General features: G+C 43.0%; 1 protein-coding gene across 1 annotated transcript in view; it reads left to right on the top strand.

The window, feature by feature from the left end:
• Window positions 1-13755, top strand: part of erfl3 (Ets2 repressor factor like 3) — a 50801-nt gene that overhangs the window by 22864 nt on the left and 14182 nt on the right. Inside the window, exon 2 of the mRNA XM_088307101.1 lies at window positions 13356-13590. Coding sequence (XP_088163227.1) covers window positions 13356-13590 — 235 coding nt within the window. The remainder of the gene's footprint in view (window positions 1-13355; window positions 13591-13755) is intronic.

Raw genomic sequence — 13755 nt, 5'->3', positions numbered from 1 at the left:
ACTTTTCTATGGTAAATAGTCACACTACCAATTTTTTTCCCACCGTGGTTGTGACCTAAAGCTACCAAGCGAAATCTAATTGTGCTTCTATTAGCACCTTTAATGCTGCACACCCGCGAACGCCTCCTCTTTCCCCAAGCAGCGCTTGTTGGCAAGCCGCCGTCGTCCCCTGTTCTCTCAGCACCCAAGGGCCCGTGTCGAGTGCAAAGACTTCAAGTCTCTCTTTTAACTTTGCTCCATCTCACCCTTGATGATGGACAGAAGCATCTTCAAAAATGTCACTTCCACCTTGTTTTCCTTATTGTGGAGAGTCGTTGTTTTGTCATGCAAAAAGCACTCCGGGCAACTGTTTGCGCAGCTCTCTTTTTTTTCACCCTTGAATACCTTGCGAGTGTGAGCGCCGTCGCCGGGAACAGAGCAGCGGGGAGAAAAACACAGTTCCCCAGGGCCCGCCAACTATTCTGCTCACAACAGCGCAACGCTCATAACAAGAAGTACATACAAAACCCAAGCGTGTAATGCGTCCTAGAGCTGACAAGAATGTCTTCATCAGATTTTTGCAGCAAGTCACAAAACAGATAAAATGTGTGATAATGTACCCGCAGGAAAGAAATAATCAACCTAATTTATGTTTGTGTAAATCCAATGCTAAAGAAGTCTTAGATTACGTTCGGACTGCAGGAAAATGCCGATTTTTGTGACCTGTATCAGAATTTTATTTTTTTAAGTGGTCCTAGGACAGCTCCTGGTGGTTCCCCGCTATGTGCATATCCCACCCCACACCAAGAAACAATTATATCTGAAACAGCTCAACACACTCTGCATCCAGCCCCAGTACAACGTCCAAGAAAGAATGACAGTCTTCACAGTTTAATGGAAAAGAGCGTGTTCAATCCATTAGCGAGTGAACTTGTTTCTGTAAATTTGCACAACTGCCTCACTGCTTCGCGAATGCTACTTGTCATGTGCAAAAGGTGTGATAATTGCATGCACTGTGAATAAATTAGACTTAAAGAAGCTATGCATGTGGATCACAGCTGGAGGTTAAAAACAAACGAACCCCTAACTCCTTGAACAAATAACCAGAGATTTCAGGGTGGCTACGTTCCAAAAATTGGTGAGCAAATTTTTGAACGCCAATCTGCAAATCTACAGGAATCCACTTCAGAATTAGGTAAATGGGAAATTTCCTTTCTGAGGCACACAAAATGAGAGAATTGAGTCATGGTGATGAGACGCACCTGTTGCGCCAGACGGTGTTTTTTTGGTGTGACAGCAGGAACAAATATGAGTGACAGTGAGTTCAGACGGAATGAAAAGAACGAGAACAAGAAAAACAAGTCAGCGGCTAGCAACGCTTACAAACAAGATCCTTTCAAATATCTGCGCACAATTTGGATCTGTGCGTGCGTCAGCGCTGACTCAGTGCCTGAATGCGTTTGAAATTTCGCTCTTGACAACGCAAACTCTCCCCCCCCCCGCCGATCGCTCGGCTCCGCTTCGCACTCTCGACTGGCACAGTCTGGTCTCCTAGCAACCAGACACTTAAGGCCTAAAAATAAACCCCTCCCTTGCCACAGAAACGTATTGAACAACAATAAGAAAATAAACGATAAAGACCATTAGTCCTCGTGGGTGTTTGAAGAGAGCGTGATCTCACAAAGCGAAGCGAGCCAGGTGGGAGCGAATGGGAACGGCAACAGGTAGTTGTCAGGAGACAGAGTTCTGTGCTACATGCATGCCGTGTGTGTTCACCCTCCTCAATGCTGGCGCTGCTCAGGGCAAACAAGTCTGAAGCGAGCGGCAATACGGAGTCCGATTAGAGATCGAAATACTCTAAGGCCTCTCTTTCTCTGTTCTTTGTTTTTCAGCATATTATTTCATCCCCCCTCCCACTCCCCAACCCGATGTTACAAAATGTACATCATGATTAACCAAGACAACTGAGTCATGAATGCACACTGGTTTCTCGCGCCTGAAGATGACACTGCACAATGGCGGGCGAGAGGCTGCTAGACCTTTGAAGGACATGATTTAATTCAGCCCCCCCCAAAATAAGGGCGGCAAGATTGTAAAAATTAATTGTAGGACCAAACCGAGATGGATTTTTTGCAATTACTGTATTTGGGAGAGGAACCTCTGATAACCAGTTGATTTAAAATTACTAAAATAACTTTTTGTTTGGTTGTCAGTTTTTTTTCGGGGTTGGGGGTGTTTTAATGTCGTTATCTTTTTATAATGTTGTAATGTGTTAATTTTGTGTGCCAAAAAACAACAACACTCGTCAAAAATCACCTGATTTTGAAAGATCTAATATCAGCTGATTAAAATGATCAGTCACGCTCCATTAAATACCATAAAAGGTTTTTCAACAATTTTATTTCGTCATATTCACCCAAAACATTCATATCTCAAATAATCGTTTCTCTTTTTATTTAATGGAAAATAACATTAATCTGTTCCAGCCTTACCCGCAAAAATCTACATTTATTTTAATGCGGGGGAGGAGAAGCACTCCATAACATTGCACTTTCTAAAAAAATAAAAATATAATGACATAATTAAATACAATTACTAATGGCCAATCTGTGACTCGGTAGTCCTATGAGACAGAGTCGTGTTAAGAGAAAAAAGCATATTAAAAATTGGAGTTGAGGAGCGTCATGGTGACGTGCTCGCACCTTGAAAGCGATCAACTTCTGTTGTCTGGACTTTGTGATTGCGCTGTCTTCACACTGATTTGATTGCATGTGACAGCACTCATCAGCACGCAGGAAACAGATCTGTCGCTGTAATGCAAAAACAGTGGCTAACTTCCCGTCCATCTGGAGTGGCACATTCCAGGAAGCTTTACAACCTTCCCAAATGTGACACACACCCCCCCCGACACCCCCCCGTTTTAGACTACACGTTAACCTTTCTCACCGAACTCAAGCTTCGCCTAATTTACATCTGCGCGACAAAGTCACCTCTGATGCCACTTTTGTAGTGATGGATATTACGCAAGTAATAACTTTGTTATTACTGTACAGGTTGGTTTTTCAGGTAAAATTGCAACATTCTACTGTTATGAATGTAATATTTGTATCATCTCTTTAAGGAACATAACATAAAAAGTATTGCAATTTAAAATACAAATGGAGTGATTTTTATTAGCATTATTATATCCCCCCCCCCACGTTCAAAATGTGGGTAGAATACTGAACAAATAATTTACCACTTTACATAAACACAATTTGAATAGCTGCTGCGATTCATCATATTTCTCAACGCCTCGTGCGATGAGCCCAAATGGATCAAAGCCTCAAATGACGGCAGTGCGGGGTGCTCAGCGGCGTCCTTACGTGCTCCTCCGCACTGAAATGAGTACTCAGTCAAATGTGAGCACAGCAGCAGCAGCAGCAGCAGCGGCGGCGGCGAGTGTAGGCAGCGTGTTGTTGAACCAGAGGTGAAGTGTCAACTGGCAGCTCTCAAGCTGCTGGCTGGAGAAGTGCATTAACACCCGTCCGCCAGCCCGGTAGAGCGACTGAAGGCGGGAGAATAGAGAATACAGGCGCCTGTGGCTTGCATCGCGCTCCTGTTAGGCCTTAACAGCTTTTCCCCAAAAGTAACCTGGAAGGAAATTATAGAGAAAGAATCCTTTTTTATTTATTTATTTTTTTGTATACATTTTTTATTTATTTATTTTTTTATTAGGAGTAAGGCTCTCTTCAAATAGTTTATATTATATGAGGTGATTTTTGTGGACTTGTAATTACTTAAATTCGCCAAATGTTCGAGTCGTGTTCATCTTGGACAAAAAATGTTTGCAAATTCAACCCTGAAAGACTGTTTCACTTAGGTTCTCAAAATTTGGTGGGCTTTTCCAAACTTGTCCTAGAGATTTTATCCGAGCACTGTCAGGCCTGCTAGCATAGCTCGCGCTGCTAACGCTGTACAATACAGTGTTAGCGTAATTAAGTTTTTTTTTTCTGCGTCCTTAATTAGCAATTGATTATTTCAGGACATTGAATTGTCGTTGAAAGCAACATTTTACGACGGCAGAAATTCTAAATTCCATTAATTAATCAATTAATAGATTAGAATCACACATTCTGTCTGTAAATACATGACTGTACGCGTACATAACTGCATAACACTGGGCATCCACCATTTTTCTTTTTCGTGAAACCGTATTTACTAAAAAAGTTGTTCAACAAAGCAATCATGTTCTAGTATTAAAGCAACATCCATTTAAATGTTTTTCAAATGAACCTTAAATATAAGAAGAAAAGCCAAATTGTGTTTCTAATGTTACAAGTCTGAAACACTCTCCTAAAATGTACCCAGAGAGCAAGAAAAGGCTCTCTGCCAATGACACAATATTGTTCTGTTCTTCTTAACACACTCGGGGGAGCACTTTGACACACACTCCCACCAGGCTTGTTTATGAGTGTGATTATGCACTTTAAAAAAGTAGTAGTCCGACACACCTGAGTGCCACCTCAGGTGCAATGCCGCGGGGCCTTGGCGTGTGTTTGCTCGCATGTTTTTTCTTCTTCTGTCCGCTTGGGCTCTTTTTAGCTGCGCTGTTCCCGTGTGAAAACGCTGGCCTGTGTGTGTGTTTGTGTGTGTCTTTTCTTGGCGCTCCCAAGGGACAAAACGCCTGTTGTGTGTGGGTTTGTGCGCGTATGCGTGCGCATGTGTGTGTGTGTGTGTGTACATGTTGCTAGTTGCGTGGTGTGTGTTAGCCTTCCCAAGAGGTCACAGACCACTGCGTCGTCACCCGTTAGGCTCTTACCAGTGAGATCATGCAGCAAAACAGGTGTTTAAATATTTATTGATTTTCACTTCACCTATCGGTTCTGCGACTCATCAAGCGCATATGTGTTGTGTACTTTTTATATATATGAACTCCGCAGATACAGATTTTTCTTGGTCAAGTTTTAAACATTTCAGATACATAAAAGAAAATATAGTCACATGTTCTTACTCTTCTTACATTGTGTGTCCTTCTCAAGATGATCTAAACAGCACACCACAGTTACGAGTCGCCTCCTGATTTCGGAGCAGATCACTCGTAACACGCCGCATACCAAAAGATGGATTGTGATAATCTTTTAGAGTCACCTGATAATTGGGACTTTGCTGACTTGGATCACAAAAGAGATAAAATGCTTAAATAAGGTTTGAATGATTATCGGTATGTGTTTAGGGCCAGACTGATATGGATTTCTTTTAGGCTGATGCCCATTCCGATATTTAACGGATTAAAATTGAGATAACTAATTAATTGGCTGATCAATTTAACAATCTTAGTAATGATAGAAAAGACTTTTTTTTGGGTTCCTTAACGCTTAAAAATAGAAAAGTTACAGACATAAAATCTGGTCATACTTGAACATTTTTTAAAAGAAATATGTATGTTTTTCCCTGAGAAGGTGTTTGAATGTTATCTTTGCCTCATGATGTCGCGTTAAAAAAATTCTGCAAAAAAATCTTAGGATTTGTGCCATTTTCTTTTTTTTTTAAGAGCTAATATCATCCGATCATGTGACTCGGCAGGCCAATTAATCGATCAGGCCCTGTTGTGCACCCCACTTAAACATCGTCAACCTCAACTGCTTTCTGAGCAGTTTGCAGAGGCAAAAATACATCACAGGATAATCACTCCGGATAATTTTTCAGTGCCATCCGAGAATCGAGCTTTCCCTGTCTTTGATCTCGAGGTTGGAAAAACGGCCACATTTGTCCCAATTGTCGGCATGCGTGCGCCCCGCTTGAGTTTTCCGCTTTCAAAGTGAACTTGGCACACTTTTAAACAAACGTCCCAACTAATGGCTGCTTGAGCCGTCGTTCCGACTCGGACACAAGGGTTGTATGTTTGGGAAGAGACCATCCTTTCTCTGCTTTTTTTCCCGCTCTGCCCTATAATTCCCGTTGGCTGGAAGTGTCACTGTCCAGCGAGCGACCACATCTTACATCGTGCCCTCCTAAATCTTCCTCCTATTCCTCCCTTCTGTCCATCCTCACTATGTTCTCTCTTTTACTCATCCTCCTTTGAACAATGACGCCACTGTGTGTGTGTGTGTGTGTGTGTGTGTGTGTGTTTGTGTCCATGACGCTATTTTTGGCCCTTCCAAGGCCACAAAGACCTCTCTTCTCTCCGGGCCGCACTTTCTATATGGCAGCCAGTAAAAGCCTATAGACGACCTCTAGGAATGGCTGAACAGCCTTCTCAGCTTCCATGTTTTTACTGCCTGATGTGTGTTTTAACCGTACGCACTCTCATGTTTCTGAATTATTTAAAAAAAAAAAAAAAAAACAAGACTATACTGTATATCATACTGAGACAAGTTGTCCAGAATTTCAAAGAACCCTATAGAAAGTAGCATTGAACTAAGTCAAGTGAGGGGAAAATGTTGGCAAAGAAATACGCCTCTAAAGGTACGTCAGTCATGAGTTTGAAAAAAAAAAAAGACTTCAGCGTAACTCACTTGAAAGTTTTTTGGGTGGAACCTCTGGAATTGAACATCTTGAGTTGGTAAAATCACTAATTTGTTGTGTGTTTTTGAAAAATTACCCTCTCAAGTCGTAAAAAGCCAGCGTCCTGCAATTACATCATGCGAGATCACAGCATATCTCACAAGAGCTGTTTAGGGAGAATTAGATAGTTTGTGTTGTCGTTGGCTTTTTTTTTTAATACATTTGTGTTGTTGACTCTCATTCCAAAAGAATAATCTACGTTGTAAATTGTGTGAACGGATTGCTAAAGAAAATGGGGTTTTTTTCACCTAGAAAGCAACATATTTGGAAGCTTAGATATTTTTACGTAAAGTTCAGTTGTATTTAACTTAAGTACACGAAATGTTCTTTTTAGCACTACAACCTGGCCTATTCCATACTTTTGACGCTATTTTAATGTTGGCAATTTCGGTGGGTGTTTCTGGGGGAGCTAAATATTTTTGGAGGTGGTATTTGGAGTAAAACCATTTTTCGAGCCGCTGACTTGGCAATTGTGCTAATAGCCTAATAATATCTCAGAAGTGCTCAGTTCAGTGTAAAACATGTTTTGCGTTTTCTTGGACTGTTTTTTGTGCTACCGTGCAAAAATAAAGCTTAAAAAGTGATTATCTTTATTTCCATTACTTTTTATGCTAAATAAAAATTTGATTTTTAAATGGAAATGAAAATAATGGAATAATTGGACTCCACTGATTTGAAATATTCTTATTTTATTTATAATTCTTTTGAACATATCTGCCCAAGTAAAATTCAAATGTTTGTTGCGCGAAAACTATTGCGCAAGTACAATTTACCCCAAAAGTTACTTGCGCAAACGATAACAGGCCAAACCCAAACTAAAAGTAGCGCCTCTGTTTTTAATGCACTTAGTGTGACGAGACCACCAGTCTGGCCACTCTGCGATTCCTGCGGAAGGTTTCCGATTACCTCAACACGGCGAGTGCAGCCTGCCTTAGCTTGTTGCGTCTGGCGGTGCCTTTGTATTGTGCCGTCATCTCTTCCCTCTCCAGTTTCCTCCCTTGGCCCTTGGGGCGCTTTTTTTGCTCATCCGAGAATGTATTGACTTGTTTGAATGAAAATGAGCGCTATCGGCTAGTACTGTCTGGCTGGCGCCTTTGAATGCTTTTTACCGACTTCCTGAACCCTCAATGACCTTACGCTCCTTCATGCCTCATAGTTACCCAGCAGTTGTGCAACACTGCCATTATTTTGTCACAGACCTGCCAGTTGATTTGCCCCGGAGATTCTCACGTCCTCTCTCACTTGGACTTGGCCTGCCTCTCTCTCTCTCCCCCTTTTTCCCGACAGCATTTTGGCCCACATACACTTGGTACTGAACTTCTGAATCTGTGTTCTGGACTGCACTTTCTTCCCCCCCACCCTTTTTTTCTTTGAGTTACCTGCCAGGATGCTTTATGCATGTCGCACCATTCTGTCACAAGGCTGTTCAAAGTGCTTATAAAACACTACAAGTAGTAACTAGCGAGTATTTTTTCTTTTACCTGCAATCAATTGGCTGATTTCAAGTTGTCAGTCTCTGAAAAGTACTTTTTTTTTTTTTTTTTTATTGTTTTCACTTTAATGTTGTAATTGATAAAGATTAAAAAAAACACTTTGCGAGTTTACAAGTGCACCTTGTCATGCTAATTTAACCTTTATAAACTACAACGGATACTTCTAAAAACCAATACAATGCTCAGGAAAAATATGCCACTGTTGCTGCACAGAATCTTTCGAGTTCTGACCACGAGGAGCTGCTTTATAAGTGTTTTATTTCCTGCATGCTCCGCCCCCACACTTTCTAATCATAAAAACCAAACATTTTCATAATTTAGCATCGCCCATCTGACCAATATACATGCTTCAAATTAAGCAGCAACTAACTAAAGTGTTGTTTTTGAAAGCCGCCTGGAAATTAAATGGCTATAAATGGCTTGGGCATGCATATTAACTTTCATGTTCCTGTGTGGCACTTCACTAATGGTGTAGCGGCACACTCGCCTGACTTTGATAGCAGCGTTGGTTCAGTTCTTGTTCAATATAACGGTACTGTATGCTCCCATTATACATTCCCTGAGATTAACTGGCGACCAGTACAGGGTGAAGTTTGCATCTCGCTCAAAGTCAGCTGGGATCAGTTCCAGCTCAGCCGTGGCTTGGAGGAGGCAGGATAAGCTATGTAGAAAATTGATGGAGGAATGCAAGTGGAACTGGCTTCGGGGCTGCATTTTGCCCAAACAATTGGGGGACTTTTGGTCAAGTCCTGACCTTGCAGAGCTGAACTATTATAGTTTTGTCTTTTATGGAGAGTCAAGTTTCCTTGCGCTGTGCTCCACCATGATCCGCCCACACATCATCAGAACTACATTTTTCATTTAAATTTGCTAGCATTCAGCTGAAATCTGTAGAAAGCTTTTCTTGAATTGACAACATGGCCGTCAAACCAAAACGGCTGAAGTGTTGTAAATTTTTCTTCTTGGCTTTTTGTCAGTTCACTTATTGTAGGCAGTCCGATCACATTTCAAGTTTGCTGAGTGAAACCAGCACCAGGGTCAACATTTTCTGCCTAATCCTGGGGGGGAGCAATATATTCACCACCAAGCAGAATCGTTCCAATCAGTTCGCCTCCACCGTCAACATACCCATCGTCACTTGTCATTAAAGTCTAAAAAGTGAGAGGACGGCGTGGGTCCGCAATTCGACTCTGTTCGCTCTACACTTTTTCTCGATTAACAAAAGACTGTGTTTTAATCACTTTCATTTTTTGCGCAGTTGTGAATGTCACTTCAAACATTGCCGTTACACTTCGTAAAGGTTTAATAATGGAGACAGATCATGTTGGGGGGAAAAAAAATGACTACGGCAGCAAGCAAGTGGACCCGTATGACCGCATGTAACACGAGCCATTGAGCGTTTAGTGATCTCTTTGACTTTGGAGTGGACCACACAGCGGTCACCATGGAGGAGGATCATGTTTGAACTTGCTCTTTTCGTCTTTCTTCTTGCTATATCCAGTTGAGCACCCTTCTCAACACATTTCATCCATTTTTTTTTCTTTTAACAAATCTGTGCATGTGGCTGAAAAGCAGAGGAAGATGAGGCGAGAGATAGTGACCTAACCCCCACCATCTTCTCTTTGACCTCTACTCTCCCTCTTTCAGGTCTTTTCCTCCCGCATCAGTCCCTGGGGGAGATACCAGATAGCCATTACGGCATACGCACACACAATCTGCATCAATAATGTAGATGCTTGTGTGCAGCCCTGACGAAAGGGGTGCGTCTAATCTCCGCCCTGGGACACTAGCGAGAGTGCAACAGCATCATGAGGGGCAGGTGGTAGAAAGTGATGCAAAAAGGGGGTGAGGAGCAGCGGGGAGGGGGAGGTTAGGGGGGGGCAGTGAAAGGGAAGACGAGATGGGGCGAGCGGTATGACAGGCGTAGAATAGTGAAAAGAAAAGTCGCGGGACAGGCAACACGGGGGAGGGACGTTAGGGGAAAGGAGTTGGAAGAGAGCGGGACAATGGCCAAAGTGGGCGAGGAGCGGGTGGGGGGGGGGATTAAGGGAGCGATGAGATCATAGCTCGTCTGCTAGTCTGTTGTCATCCAGGTCAGATTGCTCCCCCCCCCCTCACGACCACCAATAGCCCCCCACAACTCGCACCTCCTCCTCTCCTGGCGTGCGGATGCCTCTTTTCCTCTGTGTGAGCCCCTCTTCCACACTCTGGGGGGAGCAAGAAAAGACAAAATAGGGAAACGCGGATGAATTGAAATTGAAATTTGAACCAGGGAATCTATACAGCAGTTGTAAATCATAGCTTCTGCAGTTGGAGAAATAAAATCCTTTTGAAGAGGATGCGACTTTCACACACCACCTATGACAAAATCTCTTCTTCTTTGCGATCGAATGTTGTAGTCGTAAAACCTTTATTAACCGGACAGCAGAAACCTCCAAGTCAGCATTTATGAGCATTGCTCATTTCTCCCTCTCAGCTTGATTAGAAATTGGACCGGCGAGCTCTTGACTTAAGTGTCTGGCAACATCAGGTGCGAGACGGTCCTAGCTTTTAAATTGTGGGAAGAAAGCGGAGAATGCACACTAGCAACCGAAATAAAACGACTGCTCGTGTGTTTTGTCTTACAGCGAGACTCCCTAAAGTGGAACACAGATAAAACACTCGACCTTTTTGCTCGTGACAATCAGCGGAAGGTAGCGAGTGGCGAATGTGACATTATAAATTTTCACTCACTGCTCCTTCTTGTCAGGCAGCACAAAACATTGCGACTCCATTGCACGACACCAGATGATTCAAATCACAAATGTCGTTCAATACCAGCCCCCCTCTTCGAGCGCCATCAAGTCAACAGGACTGTCTACTTCTTGCACCACTTTCAGAGTTCAGTGAGGTGCGAATGCACAACAATTAAAATATATTTAAATTTTTTACCCATTCCGCAAGTTCAGTGGTAACTTAGCGTGCCTTCTTGTGCTGCCACGCGGAGTTACGTCGGCACGCAAATAATATCATTGATTTCACAAATAAATTCATTGAGCGCGCAGTTCGTAACCTCAAAATGTCGGGATGCCGTAAACAGAAGAGGCCCCATTATCAACTCCGGCCGGCTCAGTCCTGCCATGCCAACCGGAATGCGAACAGACGTTACCAAAATAACTGAATTATACACAAGTCTTCTGTTTACGCCTGAGTTCTGTTTTACGATAGCTCTGTAACCCAAGTACGAGTGAGCTGTGGTCCATTACTAACTAACGTGAACTAACACAGTAGTACATTCAAAATTGCCGATGAAAAAAACCCGCCATAAATCCAAAACAAACAAATGAAAAAAAGAGCAGCAGTACGTGAGCTCGCCTTTTCTGTGCTGCGTGACCGCGTCTTCTTACACAAACAAGCTCATTGCGGCAAATTCATAACCTCCAATCGTCATCTGTCAAGAGTGTCGTAAAACCAAGGTTCCCGCTGTATTTGTTTTCCATCGCTCGTGTGTTACCGCATCACGACCTACAAGCCTCGGCTGTTGACCGCATCGTTGTCCTCCCACAAGCCGCGCATTCTCCGGCGCTATTAAAATCCCGTCTGGAATTTTGGAGATGGAAAAACGTGTAGGCATCGTGCACATTGCTCAAGTGTTATTTTGATGGTCCGAATCGTGCCATAGAATCCTGAGTAGGTGGTAACAGCGAGTGAGTCACGGTCCGTGCTTCACAATCACCCCCCCCCCCCCGCCCCCCCCTGTGCAGCCTGTTGTCAATAACATAAGAAAAGGAGAGCTTGAAAGCGCACGCTTGTGTTTGCATTACATAAGAGCCCAAAAAAAAAAGCAAAATGAATGTGCAGATTCATAACAGTCTGGCAGATGTGCCACCGACATGATTGTGTTACGCAACCCACCAAATGGTTCTGGGCAGGTTAGCGCTGCGCAGATTATCAGAGTGATCTATCTCGCCTCGGGCTGTCATCCAGTAAATCCATTGACATCTATAATCTGACGATTTGGACCTGTTTGTCTCACAGTTTCCAACCTCATTTCCTGTGTCACTCAAAACTTGTATTTGGTAATGCGAACAGCTGTGCCATATGTGTTGTATTTCCACACCCACAGTCGCGCGCTGCGTGAGTCTTGTTTCCTTCGTAGCAGCAGGTGTATTGAGATGAGAGATGACTGGTTTGTTTTTCCTCTGGCCGTAGGAAAGTGTGAGTGCACTGGCAGGAAAGAGGTGGAGGAGGCCAAGTGTCCCGCAATGGCCACTAACACAACTTTGAGCACAGTAGTTTGAGTGTGTTTCCTGTGAGGAGCCACTGTGGTGAGGCGGTGGCTTCGTGTTAACGCAGGAATGTGGTTTGGTTAAAGACCGACGTGGGTCATCCTGAAATGAGTACTGCAGGTGACGCGATCGTGCTGCTGCCTTTGCTGGAATTTCTGTTTTTTATTTATTTTTTTAGTTTTTTTTCTTTCTATTTGCTTTAGTTTTAATGTTGCATTTTTTTTTGGTTTAAAGAATCGTCAGGATGTCAACCTGTTTATTTATTTATTTATTTTTTTATAAATTATGGGCTGCACCAGAGTTATAATTGCGAAACCCTAAAAGTATAACGTTAGTGGTTTTAAAATCCGAAGTCAGAAAATGCGGTACAACGCAGACCTCTGCCAAGGTGGAGCAATTGTGATCTGCGATACATCTAAAGATTTCTGGCAATGAATAGTTTAGCACTAATCTAAAAATGTAAGTGTTAATAAAAATTAAATGGCGCTACCCTGACGAGTCACAATTCAGACCAAAAGGTTTGTGTTTAGTGATGTGATGTGTTGGCGGGGATTTTAGTTTGATGGAAATCTGTGATTTTATTTTTATGCAATTGTTTTTGACAAACTATACTAACATGCAAATCAACCAGCCAACTGCGGTAAAAACAAAACTTCAAGATGCTTCTCAATTGAGTCCGGATCAAACTTTGCGGACCGAAAACGTTCTTTTGGAAAAGCAAAAATTGAGAAATTCGAAATGTCTGGAGAGCGAGCAGACAGTGTAGGGAAGCCGAGGGAAAGGTTAGTGAGCAGACATTCATGGTGGACGTGAAATATGAATGAGGACACTCCACTGCAAGCTTGACTAAGCTGCACTCTTATGCGTGATCTATACTTGGCTAGACACTCATAATCCTCTTTCCTCTCGTAAACTCCACTCACCTGAAACAGCTACAAACTGCTGACTCTTATCAGGTCCAACTTCAAACAAATTTGGACTCCTCGACCCCACTGTATCCCCTACTTGTTATTCAGCATCATCACGTTATTTTGTTACTCATGGGCCGTCAACTTTTACCCCCTGACAGGTTATGCCTTTCCTGACTGGGCCTACAAGCCGGAGTCGAGCCCGGGATCCAGGCAAATTCAGCTGTGGCACTTCATCCTGGAGCTGCTGAGGAAAGAGGAGTACCACGACGTCATCGCCTGGCAGGGAGACTACGGCGAGTTTGTCATCAAGGACCCGGATGAGGTGGCCCGACTCTGGGGGGCCAGGAAGTGTAAACCCCAAATGAACTACGACAAACTCAGCAGGGCACTGAGGTAGAATGGCGAATATATGACACATTTAAATGACTAACCTTCAAATAAAAGTCTAATGAGTGTGGATTATATTGTAATAAGAAAACTTGTGCCCCACCGGTTGCGTTTGACAAGACAATCGTGTCGTTGATATTTTGTAGATGAGCGTTGCTTCGCACTCGGCCA

Source organism: Idiotropiscis lumnitzeri, chromosome 10 (assembly GCF_059441095.1).
Source record: "Idiotropiscis lumnitzeri isolate Australia: NSW breed Sydney's pygmy pipehorse chromosome 10, RoL_Ilum_1.0, whole genome shotgun sequence".
In the NCBI taxonomy this organism is placed as follows: Eukaryota; Metazoa; Chordata; class Actinopteri; order Syngnathiformes; family Syngnathidae; genus Idiotropiscis; species Idiotropiscis lumnitzeri.
This window is presented reverse-complemented; position numbering and strand designations above follow the sequence as displayed.